This window comes from Pygocentrus nattereri, chromosome 9 (genome assembly GCF_015220715.1).
Source record: "Pygocentrus nattereri isolate fPygNat1 chromosome 9, fPygNat1.pri, whole genome shotgun sequence".
Lineage (NCBI taxonomy): Eukaryota > Metazoa > Chordata > Actinopteri > Characiformes > Serrasalmidae > Pygocentrus > Pygocentrus nattereri.
In genome coordinates this window covers 34,462,760-34,483,779 of record NC_051219.1, presented here as the reverse complement: position 1 = coordinate 34,483,779, position 21,020 = coordinate 34,462,760, and the positions used below count along the sequence as shown (strand labels likewise).

The window sequence follows — 21,020 nt, the reverse complement described above, 5'->3', positions numbered from 1 at the left end:
ATTTCTCCAAAATAAAGGACAACTTGAGTAATGTGTCGTAACTGCACAATGCATTACTGCATCATTGTACTGTCAAGCATTTCAGCTTGGGGTTTATGTTAGCTTGTGGCTAGAGTATTACGTTGCATCACTAAACAGTTTTTGTTTTACAAACTGCATTTTTATAATACTAATAAACTAAAATGATAAATGTTAACACAAGGCACCTTCTCAGCCACTCATTTTTGCTGTATTTTTCAATATGTTCAAATTATTTAACCTTTTTGCTGTAACAAACAATCAATTTTGCAAACTGTGTAGTAATGAATATCAGCACGTCTTTTTTGACAGAGTGGTAATATAGTTTCAAAATAAAAGACGACTTGCATAAACAGCTGGACTGATGAATGCATGTACAGCATGCACATAATTCTTGATTGGTTAGTGCACTAACTGAATAGTGTTGTGTGAGACTAGAATAAAATGGTTGATTACAAAGCAATGTGTATAATATTTTAAACTCAAAGGCCAAATGCCTGCTTTTGATTAATAAGATGTACAGCACTATTATGCAGAAAGAAAAAAAGTGGCTTGGCAAAGTATGAAGCCTTTTAGAATGTTGAGCCTACTGTAGAAAGACTCCCCAAACAAATGAACACTAACTCAAAAGTTTTTAGAAGCTTAGCATAAAACAGTAAAAAAAGTAAATGTAAGAAGGAATCTGCTCAGTGTCAGCTTTATTAGATTAGAATACTGTGCTTAACCGCCAAGTACAGACTGGACTTCACTTTGGATAAGAAAATAAAAAAGGAAAGGAAGCACTTACAAAATAACAAAAAGTAATTGCTTGTTTAATGATTTAAAAAAATAATTCTTTGCAAGACAAGACGCACATAACTCTCCACTCTCTTTTCAGAGAGGCAAGTGAGAGATAAACGCAAACATGAACACCATTTTTACACTGAACTGATGACTGGTGTCAAGTAGATGAGGTAAATGTTTTGTGGGGGGGGGGGGGGGGGGGGGGTCTAAAGAAAAGGCACAATCTACAATCAACCGTGCCATGTAAATTCACGTAATACCATTATTATTAATAATAATAATAATAATAATAATAATAATAATAAATCAACCATAATACACATCATAACACCATCATAACAGCAATAGAAAAAATATGAAGCAAAAATACAGACTGAATTTCCTCTTGCAGGGCATCTTCCAGCCCCATTGTTTTGCCTTGACCATCACCAAAACACTGGCCTGTATCCTACCTCTTGTTCTTTGCTCGCTTGAGTCCAAAAGATTCCTCTGACCACAGGCCAAGGAGACAAAGTCAGTGGAGGCCAAGGCTTTGACCTTTTAGGCTCAGTTTGGAGGTGCTGTAACACACTATCTGACCACCAGACAAGATACACAGAGTTTGGAGGGGCCGATGCAGTCATCGTGGCAAAAGGCACCGCACCCCTGGCACATGATCATGGCCTTGAGACGGCAGGAACACTTAAGGGCCACTTCCTCTGCAGCAGTGTCAGCAAATGCCTGGATGCTAAGCGTAGTGCCCTGGCCTCCAGTGTTCCCGATGCCAACACGTGGCCGTAGCTGCAGTACACTATCTGCTATGCTGCGGGAGAAGCCACTACTGTCCACCACAGACACATTAGCTGTGTAGCTGAAGCCAGATGAGGACCCTCCAGTGCTTCCACTCAATACACCTCCACCTCCACTCTGCTGCAGCTTAGGCAGCTTTCCATACAGATGGTAGGGGAGAGATGAGGCAGAGGTAGCAGAAGGAGAGGAAGAGGAGGAGGATACTGGAGAGGCTGAGGAGTCCGTTTGGCGAGCGTAAGGATTTTTGCCTTGCTCTTTTTTTGCCATTCTTGCAAGAGATAATTCCATGTTAAGCAGTCCTTCCATTGCTCCCCCACCCCCTCCACCACTTATGTAACTGTCCATGGAGCTCTGAGGCTCTTTTTTGGTTACTACAACAACAGAGCCATTGCCACTGATTGGAGCCTGTGAATTTTTGGTGAGAGCTTGCTGGCAGGAGGGGCGTGCAGAGACCTCGTTCTTCACAGTAGCCGCATGAGACAGCTGCTGCTGTTGCTGATAGGACTGATGTTGGGGTTGTTGGATTTTAGATGGACGCCAGCTGATCTTAACAGTAGGTACAACTTCAGATGGACAAAGGTCACCATGTGGAGGAGAAGGAGCATCAGGTGTGGTTCTGCACATGGGCTGGGGCAGATTATTGGAGTGCTGCTGAAAACCAGCTGTTTGCCTTTCTGGAGTTTCAGCCCGTGAAGGCTGAGGTGTGGTGTGCTCTTTGATAACGGCTGATTCCAGTGCTCCAGGAGCACTCTGAGAGTTCATGTCCATTGGATGCCTAGAGGAAGAGGAGGTGGAGGGCAAGGAGGTAATGACCGGTACTGCACCAGGAGGTGTAGTGCCTCCTGGTTGCTGGGGAATGAACTGCTGAACAACTGTGCCACGGGAGCTGGCCTCCTCAAACAAACATGCCAGTCGAGATTGTGCAGTGCCTGGTGGTGAGGGACCATATGTCCGACCAGGCCCTGGAGACACCCTAGTAGAAGGGGCTTTGTGTTGAAACTCTGGACCAACAGATTCTGTAGGGCCTCCTGTCTCAGCTGGTCCTCTGAACCGGGGAGCCAGGTTCCTGAGATGTCCTCCAGGCTGTCGTCCAGGTGGCAGGCCTGATGATGCCCCTGGGAGACGATTTATCTCCAGCTTACTTATTGAGTGTGGCTGGGGTAAGACTTTCTCCAATGGTAGGCTGCCTTGAAGAAGCTGGGTAACTAGAGGGTTGTTCGCCTCTACAGATGACACAGGCCGAACAGAACTCTGAATTCTCTTGACAGCAAGAACTGCAGCAGAGTTTTTTAACCCGGCATCATCTGCAGGCCCTCTGCTGAAAGGTTTAGAATCATCCTCTGCTGGGATAAATGGCTTGCCACCATTGCTGTTCTCATTCAGATTTTGAGCTCTGCTTTGGTCTCTCTCTCCCTGTGTGAGGTATGATTGCACATGGGCCTGGGTGAGAGCACTGGAATTTTGCTCTGGGGCATGGCGGATTGTGTGTTGCTTTTGGGCCTGAATTACTGGATGGTTTGGCATGCCATTGGGGAAACGAGCCTGAATGACAGTTTGACTGTGGGAAGGGTTAGAGACATGGGCCTGAATAACTGGCTGCTGGTGCTGGGGAGGGCTCAAAGAGCATGAGGTAATTCTACTTTGTGTATGAATGACGGGCTGATTCTGGGACTTTGTATTCTGAGAATGCACTCCATTATGGTCCATTGTTCTATGCCAGTCCACTGGCTCATCCTCTTGAGTTTCATTCTCAAAGTCTGACGCTGTCTCTGTGGAGTCACTGTGCATCCCAGTATCGTCCTCTCTAGTCGTGTCTGGTAGACAAGGGAGAGATGTTTCATAGCTTGCTCCATATTTACCATCAGCTTCAACCTCTCCAGCTTTATGCTCCTGCAATATTCTCTCTCTAACTGCGCGTTCATCCGAACTCTCTACAAAACCATTTCGGACTGTAACATGAGTCTCTTTGGAGCCTTTAACATCAGAGCCATGCTGGATGACACCAGTAGGGCCAGAACGAAGTTCACTCTGATTCTGGTTACCTTCCCAAGATTGAGATGACACTGCTAAGGTTCTGTTTACATCCACACCCTGAGCACCAAACCTAGGTAGCGAGTCAGGTATGGATGTGGGAACCAGATTTACTGCTTCACTGGGCACCGGTGTATAACTGGGAGTCACCGTTCTACTGTCACTAGAATCTGCTTCTTCACCCCTGGTCTCTTGGTGACTGCTTACAGACTCTGGTTCACTTGGAGTAGGCACTGGAGTGTCTAAGGTCTGTTCAGAGGCCTTATCACTAGAGCAGGTAGCCACCTCTTCCACGCCGCAGATTTCTTCCACTGGGTCCTGGGAGGCCGGACTGTCTGTCTCAGGTGGCGAAGGTGTGAGGGTTTTAGGTGACTCAGATGGCAGCACTGAAGGGTTGGAGGATACAGAGGATGGAGATGGTATTGTTTGTGGGGTAGAAGCTTGGGTCTTCTCTGTAGTTTCTATATTGGATAGCTGTAGTTGTGCTCCAGACGAATGAGAGCTCGCAGGCGATTCCTGTTCCTCCACATCAACTCTTGCTCCGCCTCGTCTTCCTCCTCCTCCTCCTCCTCCTCCTCCTCCTCCAGGTTCAACGGGACCCGGGTGCTCTCTCGAACGCCTCCCGCTGGAGCGATCCGGTATCCCAGTACCACCCCCCGGGCCGCCCCCCCCAGGCCCTGCCCCGTCCCCAGTGGCTGCAACAGCAGCAGCGGCTTCCCGCTGTGCACGGGCTTGCTGGGCACGGGCCTTGATGTCCGCCAGGGTGCGCGCCCCCGTCCCACTGCGCCGCGACCCCTCGTTGGGGGGCACGATGCGAGGACAGATTTGGTACGTTGGTGGCCCTTTGACCCAGGGCGGTTTGATCCGGGACAGCTGAATCTAGGAAAAAAGTGAAGGAAGAAGGGGAAAAAAGAAGAGGGGGAGAGAAAAAGAAGAAAAACAAAGAAGAACAGGGAAAAATGTCACTTTAGAAAAGCAATTAAAAAAAGCCTCCCCCAAATCAAAAGAATGATAACTATAAGACTAAAACAGTCTAAAAGATACACACACTCCCCATACTATGACTGCTGATACAACTGAAACTCCCCTGGAATCAGAGATCTTCGCCAAAACAGGAAAACATAAAAGAAATTACAAACAAATCCATCATACCCGGATTGGCGGGACCTTGGGCTCCTCTGTTGTCGGCAGCGGCTTTTCTGAGTGCACACAGTCAACTGTGTTACGAAAGGACTGACGCTCATCCAGCCGCGCCCTTTTCTCGGGGAAGTTGGTGTAGGCCTGGGACTCGTCGGGTCTCCTCTTCTGATCCTTGAGCTGAATGGCGGGGCTGGCTGTAGCAGGACTTGCCGCTGGGCTGCTCTCCCTGCTACTGGCACCAGTGCCTGCTGTGCCAGTGGTGATGACTGAGGCTCCATCATCAAGTGGGTCGGTGGCAACAGCAGCAGTTGAGGATGAGGAGGAGGAGGAGGAGGAGGAGGACGATGACGACGACGACGACGACGAGTCGGAGCTGGTAGCAAAGGCACCCTGCCGATCAGAGGTGGAGGAGGGAGATGAGGAAGGAGAAGACGAGGAAGATGTTGAGGAAGAGGATGAAGAAGGAGAGGAGGTCGAGGCAACAGCTGGCTCGACAACTTCAGGCAGCAGGCGGGTGGAAGCTTCTGGTTCGTCACAAGTTGAGCTTGTAGAAGTGGGAGCAGGAGTGGATGCAGGGACAGGGGAAGGGGCTGCCTCTGGACAAATGGGCTCTGCAGTGGCTTCTGGTTCTGAATCCGCTGGAAGGACAATCTCCCCTTGGACTGCGGCTGTCTCCGGCACAGGTGATGCAGCTGTGGCGGTCACATCTGAAGCAGCTTGGTCTTCCGTCTGTTCTGCTTCAACCACTGCTGCGGGAGCAGTCTTGCCAAGTGGACGGCGAGCCCTGCGTCTAAGGTCAGCACGTGAACGTCTTCTGATGCGTCCCTCCCGCCGTCTTCTTCCAACGCCTCTCCTCTTCGGTGTTGCCACAGCAGCTGTGTCAGCACCCAGGACGGCTTCAGCAACATCTCCTGCATCACTCATTGTAAGCTTCAATGCCTCCTCACGAGTCAAGCCAGATCTACAAGAAATCAATAGCAAGGCATTTTAGAACAATTCATGATACATTTTCAGCATAAGAATATGCTGAAAATGTGTCATTTGAACTTACTTTTGGCCATGGTACTCTTCAAAGAACTTCTCCTTCCATGCTTCCACTTTCTTTTCCTTCTCCATCTCTTGTCTAAACCGAACCTGCATCTCATGTGTGAACTCACCTTCAAAAAAGAAGCAACACACCCATATTACTTCTAACTTCTGACATGATTAGCGACCGTATTACTAAAAGTGCTCAGAAATACAATCTAGTCTTTGTAAGTCTTTTGTAGTCTTAGTAAGTCTTTGTCTTCCACAACTGTTGCGTATGTAAACATGTAACTTCATGCACGCCTCTAGGAGTATATCTAAAATGGAACCATGTTCTAGTTTCAAGGTGATCCTCACCTTCAGCGAGTCTTTCTTTCCAGCTTTGAGAGGCATGTGTGAAGAACTCGTTATTCAATGCTGAACTACTGAGTCGCGCCATACCATCAGGACCAACCTGATCAAGAAGGGGACACAAAAAAGTCTTTCACCAACAGCACTATTTGACCAATGTCAGAAATAAGTAAGACACTGCAGAGAGGGGCAACCAGAGCATTAACCACACACCTGTCTGTCCACCTCTGGGAGAAGCTGGAGGAGCTGCTGCTGGGAGTGAGGAGGGAATGCTGCAAAGGTGCGCATGTTGATTAGCGCACGGATGTTGGTGTTTACCAAGATTGAACCCGGGGTTTCAAAGTCTACTTCCACACCACCTCGATTCCTCTTCATGGGCCCTGAAAATTCAAACTTGAGATTAGTGCACACGCACAAAACAATGACGGTAACTGAAGAAACTAATCTTTCACAATTTGACAAAACATGGAATTGTTTTAACAAGGGGGACACTGCAAAGAGGAACAACAGGCACCATTTTAACGCTTAAGGCCAAGTGCTTTCTTCACATCACATAGCCACAAGGTTACAGAAAATGTTCAATAGATCTGGATTCTTCAGAAAAATGTGTCAAGATTAATGGGTGCTACACTCCCACTCAACAACACTCAAAACTGGCAATGAATCAAGATCAACAAATTTAGGATATTTCAGCTCTTACATTAAGGTTACATTTAGAGCTACATTGTCTAACTACAGAAACATTTCATCATCAGAACAAAATACTGCAGTGTAAAGGTCCAACACTGCAAAATGATAAAGCAGCCAGTACATGCCCTGCATTCAATACACAGCCAACATAAATGGATTTAATTAGCACCAAACATGGCAGTCAAGCACAAACATCAGTGGGCCAAAGAATCTGCATTTACTAACATTGCAAATTGTCCACATACACCTCAGAAACAGTAAATCCATAGGAGATGGGAAGAAAGGGGGAAAAATGACAATTTCCCATTGTAACAGCTACCTGTGAAATTGTTATAAAAGGTATATATAGTTCAGTGACAAAATCTAGTCTTTTTTTTTTGTTTTTTTTAATATCAACCTATAAAATTCACCCCATGTAAAACCTGGAAAGTGGGGCTGAATATTTTACATCAAAGGTGTTTAACCTTATTCACAAAGGATCTCTATGGCTGCACGTTTTCATTCCAATCAAGCAGAAGCACAAATAACCTGTTGCTTGAAGACTGAGACCAACTACTTGAATAAGTAGGAATCAGCTATGTGCTTGTTTCTTTGAAAAGAAAGCTTGCAGCCACACCAGAGCTTTGCAGACTGGACACCTCTGGTTTACATAGGTGGGACAGAAAAGTAGTAGATTAAGATGACTCCTGATTAAGGTGAAAGCAGCAATGACCAATAAATGGATCCCTGGGTCTCCTCCTCTGTACCTGAGCGAAGGCCACGCATGCTCTTGAAGTGCTGGGGGCGTTTCCAGCCCAGCTCGGAGCGGGCTCGAAGTGTTGGGCCTGGACCCCCCCTAGACCCTTCCCTGCGCCTCCCCGCAGCTCCTGAGGGGACAGGTGGGGGGGAGGAGGGAGGCTGGTGAGACTCGGAGAATGAGTGAGTGTGGGAGGGGCAGCACAGGCAGAGAAGCCAGTGACCAGAGAGGCTGGAGCAGCAGGCAAAAAAGTGCTGGCTAGTGCGCACACACAAAGCCACAAGGACAGACGTCCCAGGCATGGAGATAGAGAGCAAGAAGGGTGAGTGGATATCTGGAGTGAAGGTGCAAACGCAAAGCAGAGGTTTCAGATATCCACGAGACAGAGAGCAGGGCTGATGACCAGAAACACTGCTTTTTACAAAGGGAGCAAGCTACAAATTAAAAAAAAAAAAAAAAAAAAAAAAAAAAAAAGTCAGTGCCTTCTGAGGAGATGCTGTTTTTAGTGTTAACCAACAGACATAAAAGAGGCTGCCAACAGGACAGAACTGTGGGGAAACTGCTCTTGAGAAGACTGCAGTATAAATGATTAAAGAGTGTTGGTGCGTAAAATTACAAACACTGTCAGACCACTCAGATATAGAGCATCCACAGTCAGGGGGAGTGGGCAAACAAACCACTGCAGAGTGGAAAAAGATGGGAGGAAAAGGAGAAAGAAAGAAGGGAGGGAAGGGCAAGGAAAAACCAGTAACCTGATGGCACGTGTTCGCCGTTGACCTTGAGTGGAGTAAGAACCACACGAGGCATCATCACAGCTTTCTTCCTTTGTCTCCCTGACTGCAAGAGTGACAAAAAACAAACACATTTACTAAATAAATAAATAAAACTTAATATTTAGTCCTTAGGTCAACAGTTTGAGATATTTATGGAAATCATTTTGATGGTTCACACAAGCTACAAATACTTAATGTTTCAAGACTCAAATGTCCACAATATCTACCCATACAATTCACCTATAATATGATCTATAATAAGCCATCAGATGGTCTCAACAATATTCACTCAACTGAAATTACAGGAGAAAAAACATTTAGCATTACAGGTAATTTGAACCAAATCACAAGCACAAGTCAAAAATAGTATTACTCTTACTCTATTCTACTGGTCAAGGCAATGACACACATTTATAGGAGCATTTTACTATATCAATAATACACACCAACCTTTGTGACTGCATGGATGGAAATCAAATGTAGGTGAAATCTGTTTAGTGCTTGCTGGAATGTTTTTGAAAGCTTCCAATCGTGAAAAAGGTCTCTCTTTGGTGAAAGTGATTTGAGGCATGAATATTCTGTACATGTCCAACTGAATAAGGCGTACCTGGCAATGAAAGTATCACATGAAATAAGGCACTGGAAGTACCTGTGAAGATCGACTCAGTCGGGTCTGTGGCTCTGTGGAACAGGAGGCACTGGAGGAAGTCTCGTCCACAGAGGCTAAAACATGAAGCAAAACCAGCAAAAAGACCTTTTTGTTTCAGTTCTAAACTAAATCAAGCAAATATCACCTTAATAGTAAGAATGTAACTAAATTTTGGCCACTGAAAATGCCACTCTGTTTTCAGCCAAAAGAGGGTATAAAAAGGAAGTTATCTTTGTCAATATTCAACAACAAAAAAAAAGACTAAACAAGGCCTAAACACAAAGAATCTAAAACAAAGAAGTTCTCAAACAGATTTGATATTACTTGAAAACAACATCCCGCTCAACATTCAGAAAACAGAAAAACACCGAAGCAGAAAGGAAAGTCCCTGAGAGCACAACAATGCCATCTGTAGCCAGTTCTTGAATTTACCCAACAAAACAACAAAAACCAAACTATGACAATGACAGCATGTGAGTTATATGCACATAAATAATTAAAATTTAGTGTCTTGAATGTCTAAATGTTCTCAGTTGCTGAGGATGCTGGATTTCATGGCACATGCTATAGCCTACATGCTGTAACAATTTAAGTTATTTTAAGTAAACTGTGTTCAGTTTTTTTTTTTTCCTTCAGCTTTTCTCAGTTTCAGCTTTTGGTCGCCACATCCTGAATTTTGGTTTCAGTCAAGGATTTTCATTTTGGTGCATCACTACTTATCAGAGTATCTCACTACTTGCAATATATAGCAATATGTGTCCCTTAAAAAAATGCTATACTGCCACTTTAAACAACAAAACAAGTCAATAAAAAAATTCACCAACTCAGTCAACACCTTAAAGCATAGTCATACACGTACTGTGCACAACAAATGCTCACAGACCAGGAAGCAGGAAGATCAGAGTATGTGGCAATGTGATAAATCATACCACAGAGACAGCATTCAGACAGATATGAAAACAAAAACTTGCACATACATAACTACAACAGTTAATAGCACCAAGTTGAATAGTTAATGCTCAGATTTCGGTATTTTTGCATTTTGTCCCTCTAAATTACATGCAACTCATTTCTGTAATTCAGCTCCAACTGCTCTCTAAAGGGGACATTCTCTCCTCTTCTCTCTCACAACTAAATACACATGTTCTAAACCACTCTCATCTAGGTCACTGTTGGGTGTCATGTGCTGCTGCAGTATCCATGGCAACACACATCCTCAGAAATAAATACAAAAAATAAAATAAATAAATAAAAATCAATGTTTCCCCAGCACCCTCTGTTCTCCAACGAGGAAGCACCTGATTTTTATCATCGTTTTGATTTTTTTAATGCATTGTGTTTCAGGACTTTGTATGGATGGATTTGTGTTTTTCATTTAGGTTTCATAAGCACCCATTACCTATTCAGCCACTGCTGAAGTGGCTAAATGAACCAATGGAGGGGGGGGAAAAAGAAGAAAAAAGCTTTCACTGAATAAGAATTAATGAACCAATCAGCAGTTGTACACACCATCATTCTCACCACTAGCAGCGGCAGTCTCTGTGGAGTCACAACTCTCCTGCTCCACCCCCTCAGCTGCCCCAACTGAGCCTGTGGTTGAAGCTGCAGATGCACCAGTTGGGTCACTGGTCTCAGATGCTGTTGGGTTCTTTGTCCACTGGAGGGCATTTTTCTGGGTGTGAAAGATAGCAGAGATGAACAAGATCAGAGTACCAACAGCTGATACAATACAACTTCATAACTGACAGCAAATACTGAAACCTCAATTACACTACAACAATACATTATTTGTTAAACGTTCTTGGCAGACTGGCCTTTGCAGTACTACAACCCCTTGCAAAAATTAAGGAATCACCACTCTTGGAGGAAACTCTTTCAATTGTTTCATTTTGTAGAAAAAAGGTTAATCACAGAGATATGCCACAAAACTTTTTTTCCAAAATTCTAACCTTCTGGCATGAAGAAAACAATAAAAGAAAGAAAGAAAGAAATATAATTGTTGTAGTCAGTCACAATTGTGTTTTCAGATCAAATAGAGGGGGAAAATGGAATCACTAAATTCTGAGGAAAATATTATGGAATCATGAGAAAAACACTGCACCACTAGTACTTTGTTGCACCACCTCTGGCTTTTATAACAGCTTGAATTCTCTGCAGCATGGACTTAACTAATGACAAACAGCATTCTTCTTCAATCCGTCTCCAACTGTCTGCTATTGCTGTTGACAGATCAGCTTTGCAGGTGGAGCCTTGTCATTGACCATTTTCTTCAATTCCCACCAGAGATTTTCACCTGGATTGAGATCTGGACTATTTGCAGCCCATGCCATTGACATTATATATTTTTCTTGAAGGAAAGTTCTCACGTCCTTTGCACTATGGCAAGATGCATTATTATCTTGAAAAATGAAGTCATCATCATCATCCTTTCAGCTTAAGGAATAAGAAAAGTTGCCAAAATTTCAAATGCAGACTTTGACATTTATTGAAGATGTAATGACCGTCATCTCCCCAGTGCCTTTACCTGACATGCAGCCCCATATCAATGACTGTGGAAATCTTTATAAATTTCATTGGACCGGCACCAAACAAAAGTTCCAGCATCTTCACCTTGTCCAATGCAGATTCACGATTCATCACTGAAGATTACTTTCATCCAGTCATCCACAGTCCATGATTGCTTTACTTTAACCCACTGTAAACTTTTCTTTTCTGTTTACGTGTTAATGATGGCTTTCGTTTGGCTTTTCTGTAGGTAAATCCCATTTCTTTTAGGCGATTTCTTACAGTTTGGTCACAGACACTGACACCCGTTTCCACCCATTTGTTTCTCAATTGTTTTGTTGTGCATTGTCTGTTTTCAAGACATATTGCTTTAAGTTTTCTATCTTGACGCGTTGATGCTTTCCTTAGTCTACCTGTATGCTATGTATTTTAGACACAGCTGACTGGGAACAACCAACAACTTTTGCAACATTCCGTGATGATTTACCTTTAAGTTTATAATTCTCTCGTTTGTTTCTACGGACATCTCTTGTGTTGGAGCCAAGATTCATGTCAATCCACTTTGTGCAACAGCTCTCTAAGGTGAGAGCACTTTTTTTTTTTAACTGAAGACTAATTAGCAGATTGAATCTGATGCAGGTGTTTTAGAACTGCAAATTAGAGCGATACCATAATTTTCCTCAGAATTTAGTGATTCCATATTTTTTTCCTCTACTTGATCTAAAAACACAATTGTGACTACAACAATTATATTTATTTCTTTTTTTTTTTATTGTTTTCTTAATGCCAGAAAGTTGGAATTTTGAAAAAAAAAAAGTTTTGTGGCATGCATTTTCTCAATCAGCTACCCCTATAGAAGGTCACCTAGCGTACAGCCCTCTGTTTTTTTTGGTTTGCAAACACCTCATCAGAGAATTACATTAATATACTGTAATGTACTGTAATATATGTGCAATATTAATATTTTTTTTTACATAGTACATCCCTACAGAGAACTAAGCAAATGAAGGGATGTGGGAGGGCGAGCGAACGCATCTTTTCTACCTTCAGGGTGAAGAGGCTCATCCTTCCTGGCAGCTTGAAGAAGATGCTGTTCTTTACTCTGTCTCCTCTCACCTGGGAGTGGAGCATGGTGACCAGGCAGGCCAGTGGGGCTGTGCCACTGTGTGTTAGAGAGAAAAGTCATTTTGGGATCTATAGAAGAACAGAGTTAACACAAGCAAGTGATGGTAGTAAAAGAATTAAGTCCATGAAATACTCAAGTATTTTCACCCTAATCTCCATCTCTACTGCAGCAGAAGGCCACAGTCAATGACCATGGACAATTCTGTGCTTAGAAATAAGCGAAAACCCATTGACCCAAAAAACATACTTATAATAGAAGCAAATGGGCAGTCAGCACATGCCTATGGCAGAGATTAGGATGGAAACTACAGGAGTCCTGTATGTCCATAATTCATAGCACCTTACCTTCTATTCCCACAGAAAATGATAGATGATGCAAATAAAAAGTGAAGAGAGAACAGAAAAGGAAAGAGTTAGTCAATCTATTTATTATGAAAGTAGAAGACAGACAAAACATTGCAGGTCTATAAATATCTGGGAACATTTGTACTAAGTTGCACATTAAGAACAAACCTCATTTCTTTGAGTCCTTTTGTCTGGATGACGTGAAGGATCTGTTTAGGTGTCATGGGGGCATCAGAGAAGTTTTCGAGAACCTTTACGAGGAGAAGGAGACAGGAAATGGAGAAGCACACTTCACTGGCGGAACATACATAGGCTCACACTGCAGAACACGCTTACCCTAACCACATACGTCAGCTCTAAATCTAGACCTCGTTCTTGTTGGCAGTAGCAACTGGCAACATGCTATTCCTCTAATAGCTGTCTCACATTCAGCTGTGTATTCGGCATTCACGCTGAACTAAAACTACAGTTGCGTATTTGCTCTTTTCTTTGTTACTACTTGCATGCATACTTTTTCCTGGCTGTTATTCTAAGGCAAAACCCAACACATCCACTGCTAATCAGATGAATGTCACTCATACTAGTCTGACAATAAGAAAGTATGTATTATGTATACAGTCTATATGTTCATGGCCAAATGGGCATGGGCAAAGATGCTTAATTCAATACAACAACAAAAAACAAAAACACAATATTTGAATTCTCAATGAATCAGCTTGGTTATCATTTTACAAAAACTGAATAACAGCCAGGAAAGCTGCATGTAATTATAAGGCCATGTTCAGTATTCTGAACACTTTCCAAAATTGGAAACTATTATAACTCTAATCACTTTGTGCATCGTTGAAAAAGAGAAAATCCAGACCAGCAGGATCTCACAACAATAGCTACATTTGGAGGTATGAATTTTATGCACATTAAGTAAAATTAAAATGTTTTCTATGATAAATTGTGGGAATTTGATAATGTGTGTCAATATATTCACTAGATTACTAATATAAATCAACAGTGACCGACCTAATATATTTTCCCAATTTCCTGCATCATAGTTATGAATAGACTGAAACCAAAGGCACTGTTACAGGAAATGGAAAGGAAGCTAACGTTGCACAGCATAAAAACCTATAGACACACATACATGGTATGTCAGCAACAAAAACTACAGGAAAAAACATGAAACCCCAAAAAGCTGAAAACACAACAAAGAAGAAGGAAACACTGCAATTCTTAGAGTCAGTCTGCCAAATAAATAAATAAATCACAGTTCATTCACTCAGGAAAAAGATCCTAGCATGTTTATTAAATGCTAACAAATTCCCACACTGAAACACATTAGTTAAATGTTCTATTATTGAATCTTAGTTGTAACAGATGAATGAACAGACATTATGCGCCAAACACAAGACAAGCATTTAAACAGGCTAACAAACAGGTTAATAATGAATCTTACATGGAGATATTTTGGTTTTGGGCCATTTAATTAAAGCATTTTTGCAATTCGGTGGCTACTGTACAAGGTAAAAGCAAATGTCAAAATGAAGAATCAGAGGACCCAGGCAGAAGTAAAGAACATCTAGATCATACAAACAAAAATATTTGGGACTGTTTGTGATACCGAACAATGCTCAGTCATGAGACATCAAACTAAAGAGGAAAAGTGTAACAATCACAGTAAATCCGCCAAATTTTCAGGCTGCGAACAAAGGCCTAAACCTTCTGGAGGACTCTGAACAGCATGCCTCCGTTTCGTGAAGAGGTTGTAATGCCTCTATGCCTCTGAAGTGCTGTTTGTCATTACAAACATGCAGTCCCTTTCCACGGGATGAATTTTAGCAGCGGTTAAAAGAGGAGGGGGGTGCCCCACCCAGATCCTGCCATGCGACGACAAACACACACCCCGCATCTGCACTAATGAGGACAAAATGTTCTTTGATAAAGCAATAAAAAAGCAATGTGGGTTTTCTAAATGACAAAGACTAGGTCTACTACTATGATGAGATTTTGGAGTATTGTGAAGTGAGCCACTACTAGACGGTACATATATACACATACAAGACAGACATACAACTTTACATTAAAGAAATGCAACAATGTGCTACTCCACTGCCAACAGTGTTTGATTAATAACATCTGTATGGTTTTACCAGGCTAGATCTGGTTCCCCAAATTGTCACTGTAGAGCCCTGCTTATTGCATTGTTGACTGAGTTCAAACAGCCATTAGAAGCTGTATTGTATCTATTGCTGGGCTTACATCCATTTATTTTTAGGTGTGTTTTAACACATCGTGTAAAAATGACTTGATGGAAACTTCACAGTTGTTTGAACGATCATTAATAGTGGATAAGATTGTGCTGCAAAAAAGCAACAAAATTACTATGGAAATGTATCTGCCAAAAATATATATACATACATATACTGTTTGATAAGATCCAGGGGCTTTTTAATTCCTTTATTACTCCACTGGTACATGCTGCCATGGCCAGACTTATCACTTGATCAGTCATTTGGCTTCCTTCCATTATATATACACATATACAGCAGCAGGTACCAGTGGAGTAATGAAAGAATTAAAGAGGCCCTGTATCTTATCAAACAGGAAAGTAAAACTGTGATTTAAGATGATAAACATATAAGGTGTCTGTACCTGATCTTGAGTTATTTCATTATGCCAGTGCGTTTTGTCTTTGTACTCTCAGGATGGGAAATACAGGCACAAAATTAAAGCAAAGTTACCTAACATAAAAGATTTTAGTGAACCTGCTCCACATTTTTAATAAGTGTTTAAACATTTCATAAGTGAACAAGATGCAGAGATTCATTCTTGTACAGAGCTGATGGAAACTCATTTTAGCAACATTTCCTTTTTTGCCTCAAATGTAAATTGGATGGAAACCTGGCTGCTGTCATTATCCCACCTCTCTCCTATGTGTGATGTCTATGAATGTTTGAGTTTAGCCAAGCACTACAGCTACACAGCTTTACACAGTGAGTAGAGGTGTGTACTCTCAACTAAAAAAGCTTTGCAAGCTTTATTCTCTTCATTTCCTACATGTGAAAGGAAGAGACAAGTGTACTAACCCTACATCCGCTTTAGAGTGTTGGATCTTCCGCTGGGTGGGATCATTTTTGATGCCTCACAAACCAGCTGATACCTGCCACCTGAATCACTACAGTACATAACATGCCAGCTCTTTAAGAAATTTTCTTGTGATGTTTGCCCTCAATACTGAATTCCTCCTACATGATAGCATTTTAATCAAATGTCAACAAAAGGAAAAGGTTACTAAATTGTTTTTGGCTTTGATGTACTGTTATAGAACAAAAGTGCTTTAATGGATAAACACCTCTGACATCAAACATTAAAAAGGTTGTCAGTGCACACATTTCATTTCTAAACAGATCTATGAAGCTCCATCCACTCAGTGATAAGTGATTCTCTTAAGCACTGCTCCAAATATACCCTGTGTGACACTTATTTTTAAAAGTTTATTGCTCAACAACACAGGCTTTCCTTTATGGCCCGTTCTACTAACAAAACCTATAGATTCTCAACAGGGACAAAATGTGGGGAAGCAGTCTAACACCAGTGCTGCACCCCACCCTAAACGGTAACCCTAGAGTTGCAGCAGCAAACGCCACAAGATAACACCAGCTGTGCCGACACGATGTGGCTTTAGATTTCAGACTTAAGTCAGCTCATGCTACAAACTGCAACGGAGTTCAGTCATTTCTGACATTCTGGAGGGATTGTACCTCACTGCCTGGGAAGATACACAGGCTAAACATAACGATGTGAAAAAGCAAAAGTTCTCAGTGAAGTGCTACTGCTAGTAAACAGGGTTAAAGTGATTCAAATTGAAAGTTGAAATAAATCTATTTCTAACAAACCAGAACAAGATCAAGAGACGTTAGGCAGTCTAACAAAGGTTACAAAAATCCTCCATACTTCAGTGACCTAGCTAGGAGATTTCTGCCACTCAATATTTGGAAAGCTTCTGAAACAGGAAGCACGTCTCCTCCAGATCCTGATGTCATTAGGTCTCTTAACAGTAATGCAAGTTAAGGCATGTAGCTGCGGTTTTGTCAGCTGCAGTCCTTTGGCTTTGACTAGGAATTATCAGAATGGAAATTTAGGCCATTGCTCAAAAAAGCTTAGCTTTACGGAGAGATGAACAGAGTAATAGACATAAGATTTCCTTTAAACCAATCTGATACCTATGAACAATATTCTACATCTAGTGTATATTTAATTTGCAGAATTCAGTGTATGCATGTTAGGTAATATGTCAATAGAAAAAGGCTTTCCACGCTCATTTAAATAAAACAAAATGTGTGAGAGGCATCTGCAGCAACAGCACACTAATCTCTTTCAGGCTTTGCAGTTAAGTCAATTTCCTTGATATTAAAGAGCAACAAATCTACGTGCTTGAAGCTGACAACACGCATTTCTCACACATGTATGGACTGTAACGTTAATGTCTTATTTCCCTCCTGCACACTACGTTAAGCTGAGGCCAAGACAGACATACTGCGTAGCACCTTAGCATGTGGAAATAAACGGCCTGCAGCAAATGCCACATTTTACGGTTGAAATTGTCAATATTCGTCTTTTAAAACAAACTTTGGTGCAATCAATTGCTACATATGGGTATTGTTACTAGCTGTATACGTTGTTTAGCATTAGCAAGCTAGCTATTTACTAGTCTTGCAAACAAAGGGTCAAATGACTAGCGGTGCTAACGCTGCTAAGCTACGAGTTGTGTCATTTCATTCAAGGGGCAGGCCAAAAGAGAGATACATATGCTGATTTTAACCGCGTGGCTTTTTATTTTTTATATAAAAAAAGACGTTAATATGCCAGGGGCTGTGGGTTATAAAACGATGCGGCGTAGGAGCACTCCCTCTGCGGGAACAGCCCGAGCGTCCGCCGCAGAAGCTTTGTCCGCTTCTCCGTGCCGAAATAAACCACAAATATTATATTTTCTACCATAATAATGTACGAATATGGTTTAGCTTACCATGCGGGCGGCCTCTGCCCACGTGCGCTCCTTCTTTCTCTTCTGTTTGTCCTTCATTTCCTCGGTCTTGGTCTTGTCTCGATGCGTCTGCTTGCTCGCTGCAGCCTTGCCCGAGTCGAGTCGAGTCGGCGGATATGAAAACGTGTGAGCTAGCACGGCAGGCTAAGCGGGCTTGTTGCAGTACCAGTAGCCTCCCTCTCTCTCCGTTTGTCCGCCTTCGCTCAGACGGAAAACCTCTGTTATTCTCTTACCGCCCGTTAAAACGTTAAGGAATCGGTCCGCGCACAAAAACGAAACAGAACCCCCCCGCTAAATGGCTCTGTTGCTGTTAGCTGCCGCGTTAAACAGAGCCAGTCTTTTGTACGCTTCCCCCGCAGCTAACCAGTAAACACGCACAGGGCGCAAACCGAGCAGCACGGAGCAGCGCGTCGGGCATTACTGCAGGACAATAATAATAATAAAAAATCCACCCTCGCCTGGGAACGCAAGGAGAAGAGGACACAACAACGAGGTCAAAGGTCAAGCTTACACTGCAGGAATGCAACACAAAACAACTCTCTCCCCATCCCCCTCTTCACTCGCCTCTTTCTCTCCTCGGCCAGCACTACACACAGCAGCCCTGCTGACGTCACCCGCGCCAACGGGGACCCGCCCATTATTATGCATACCAATTCATCACCACTCAGTTAAGCACTGAGGGCAATTATAACAGCACCGTTCAAAAGTCACATTGAGGGAAATGGTTGAATTTGTGCTCATGACACGTTTTTCTTCCATTAAAGGTGATCGCAAAGGAATGTTTTGTGCTATCAGAGGAGCGCAATGCACTTCCAAATGTTTCTTTCAAAATAAAAGCTCATGCCTTTCATCCATTCCCTGGTGCGTTTCACTCAGGGTTCGCCTGTTTAAAGTGAATTTCCATTTAAAACATCCGTATAATTAAATCGATAATATAAAAACACAGTCATTCAGAAATCATACTAAATCTTAATTGTTCACAGCGGTGGGGATGGGAAACTTGACATTTGAAGCATGTTGCAGCTCTTAAAGCTCCCTCAGTACGCGAAATACAAATATGCTGCCTGATGCCCGGGACGAGACAGACATTGTTTTATAATACTTTTGAAGTTATATTTTGTCCTTAAATGTATATTGTATTAATCTATTAATGCAGAGGAAGATGCAGCGCTTTGTAAGTGTATGTGTGTGTGTGCATATATATATATATATATATATATATATATATATATATATATATATATATATATATATATATATATATATATTCGTATGCACACAATGACCTCATAACATGATGCACGTCTATGCTCTGTCTATAGAATCGATGGAAGGTCTTTTTTGCTCAATATGTTACTTTAGAAGCATGCATTTCACAGAAATTAGCAAAGCTATTGGATTATACAGTGGAAGCTCCCACAGTGCAATTAACGCGTAAAGGTGAGTTCGTGAATTTGAATTAAATTGCTTTCAGATGCACGAGTGGCTTGCTTGTTTGAGGCTTTTATTTTGAAATGTATTGACGGAAATTATCTAGAGATGCGTAGTGTGTACTTCACCAGGAACGTATAGTAACGGTTCTGGCTGTAACCAAAACACGACCACAACACATTTAAAAAAAAGATTTAATAGTGAAGAAAAGAAAATAATAGTGAAATGTCCGCATTTAAGCGAATACTGAGACACACATACCACCACCTTGTTCTAAACAAAGATGCCTAAAAGTTGCTACTAACTAGTTACTTTCAGCAGTTAAGTATTGACGTCTATTCCATTACGGTGTAAATAGATTTCGTAACCTATTCTTTGTCTCTTTGTTGTCTGAAATAAATTGCTTTGGCCTGAAAGTAAAAGAATTAAGGATTAAATTTGAAGTACTAAGATGTACTTGATCATAAATATATTCTGAAATGCTCATATCCATTAAACCTGTGCTACCCAGCTGTGACTAACTTCTGATCTCCTGTTTCCTTTAGACTGCTTTTCAGGAAACTGTCAGAGGCTGTGACTGGATAACATTAAACCACCTTCATGTCCATTATATCAGCTCCACTTACCATAAAGGAGCAATTTGTAGTTCTACAGTTACAGTCTGTAGTCCATCTGTTGCTCTGCATAGTTTGATAGTCCCCTTTCACCCTGTTATTCAGTGATTAGGACCCCCACAGAAGTATTATTTGTGTACTGGATCATTTGCAGCGCTTCAGTGACAGTGAAGTGGTGGTGGTGTGATAGTGTGTGTTGTGCTGGTATGAAAGGATCAGACACAGCAGTGCTGCTGGAGTTTTTAAACACTGTCCACTTTATTATACCTACCATGTTGGTTTACCTTGTAAATATAAAATTAGAGACGGTAGCTGCATATTTTGTGATGGTCATCCTCTAGTCCTTCATCAGTGGTCGCAGGATGCTGCCCACACGTTTTTGTTGGCTGGATAAGTTAAGTGGGACTGATGAAATGGACAGTGAGTGTAGAAACGAGGAGGTCTTTCCTACATTTTTCTCTGTTTAAGTTCTGTCCTTTGAAATCCATTTATGATGTTTGTGGACCAGACAGAAACATTATTCATTGTTACATTACCATTTTCATACCTCTTTATGTAATTAAACACTGTTTTGGTCACTGTGTCTTTAACTCTGGTGTATGTAAATTAAACTAGTCTCTTCTCTGTCCAGGCCAAAGCACTTTTAAGTAGGCTGAATATGAGAATGTACATATGTTAGTTCTTGTGACAACATAGAAACAGTGAATTCAAAACAGACAGTTTTTGCAGTTTAGTGTTTAGTTCATATATGGACTGTCTGGCCTGAGGAGTGAACGGCATGTTTCAAACCTCTAACACAAGCCACATCATTAAAAAAAAAAAAAAAAAAGCCAGGAAATTTAGGTTTTCCATGAAATGGGCCTTTTAACACATCCGCGTCAGCTCAGTAAGGGGTCTTAATGAGCTGATGAAGTGTATCAGCTGTTAGGAACAGCAAAAACAACAAAATGTCCCAGGGAGTGGGCCTCCAGGACCA

At 42.1% G+C, this 21,020-nt stretch overlaps 1 protein-coding gene across 3 annotated transcripts; it reads right to left on the bottom strand.

Moving 5' to 3' along the window:
• Window positions 1–699: 699 nt before the first annotated feature.
• On the bottom strand, window positions 700–18,591 carry asxl1 (ASXL transcriptional regulator 1). Of its 3 annotated transcripts, none has more exons than XM_017708679.2 (13): window positions 17,982–18,591; window positions 13,130–13,212; window positions 12,962–12,964; window positions 12,536–12,653; window positions 10,496–10,658; window positions 8,987–9,060; window positions 8,317–8,401; window positions 7,575–7,694; window positions 6,352–6,518; window positions 6,145–6,241; window positions 5,813–5,918; window positions 4,774–5,722; window positions 700–4,494 (listed from the first exon to the last, which is right to left on the bottom strand). In XM_017708679.2, the coding sequence occupies exons 1-13, from the start codon at window positions 18,036–18,038 to the stop codon at window positions 1,372–1,374; spliced, it is 5,145 nt and encodes a 1,714-aa protein (XP_017564168.1). In that variant the 5' UTR covers window positions 18,039–18,591; the 3' UTR covers window positions 700–1,371. The 3 variants fall into 3 exon arrangements, with proteins under 3 accessions (XP_017564168.1, XP_017564159.1, XP_017564175.1); XM_017708670.2 differs by having other exon boundaries at window positions 700–4,500; window positions 17,982–18,590; XM_017708686.2 differs by lacking the exon at window positions 7,575–7,694 and having other exon boundaries at window positions 700–4,500; window positions 17,982–18,590.
• Window positions 18,592–21,020: the final 2,429 nt, after the last annotated feature.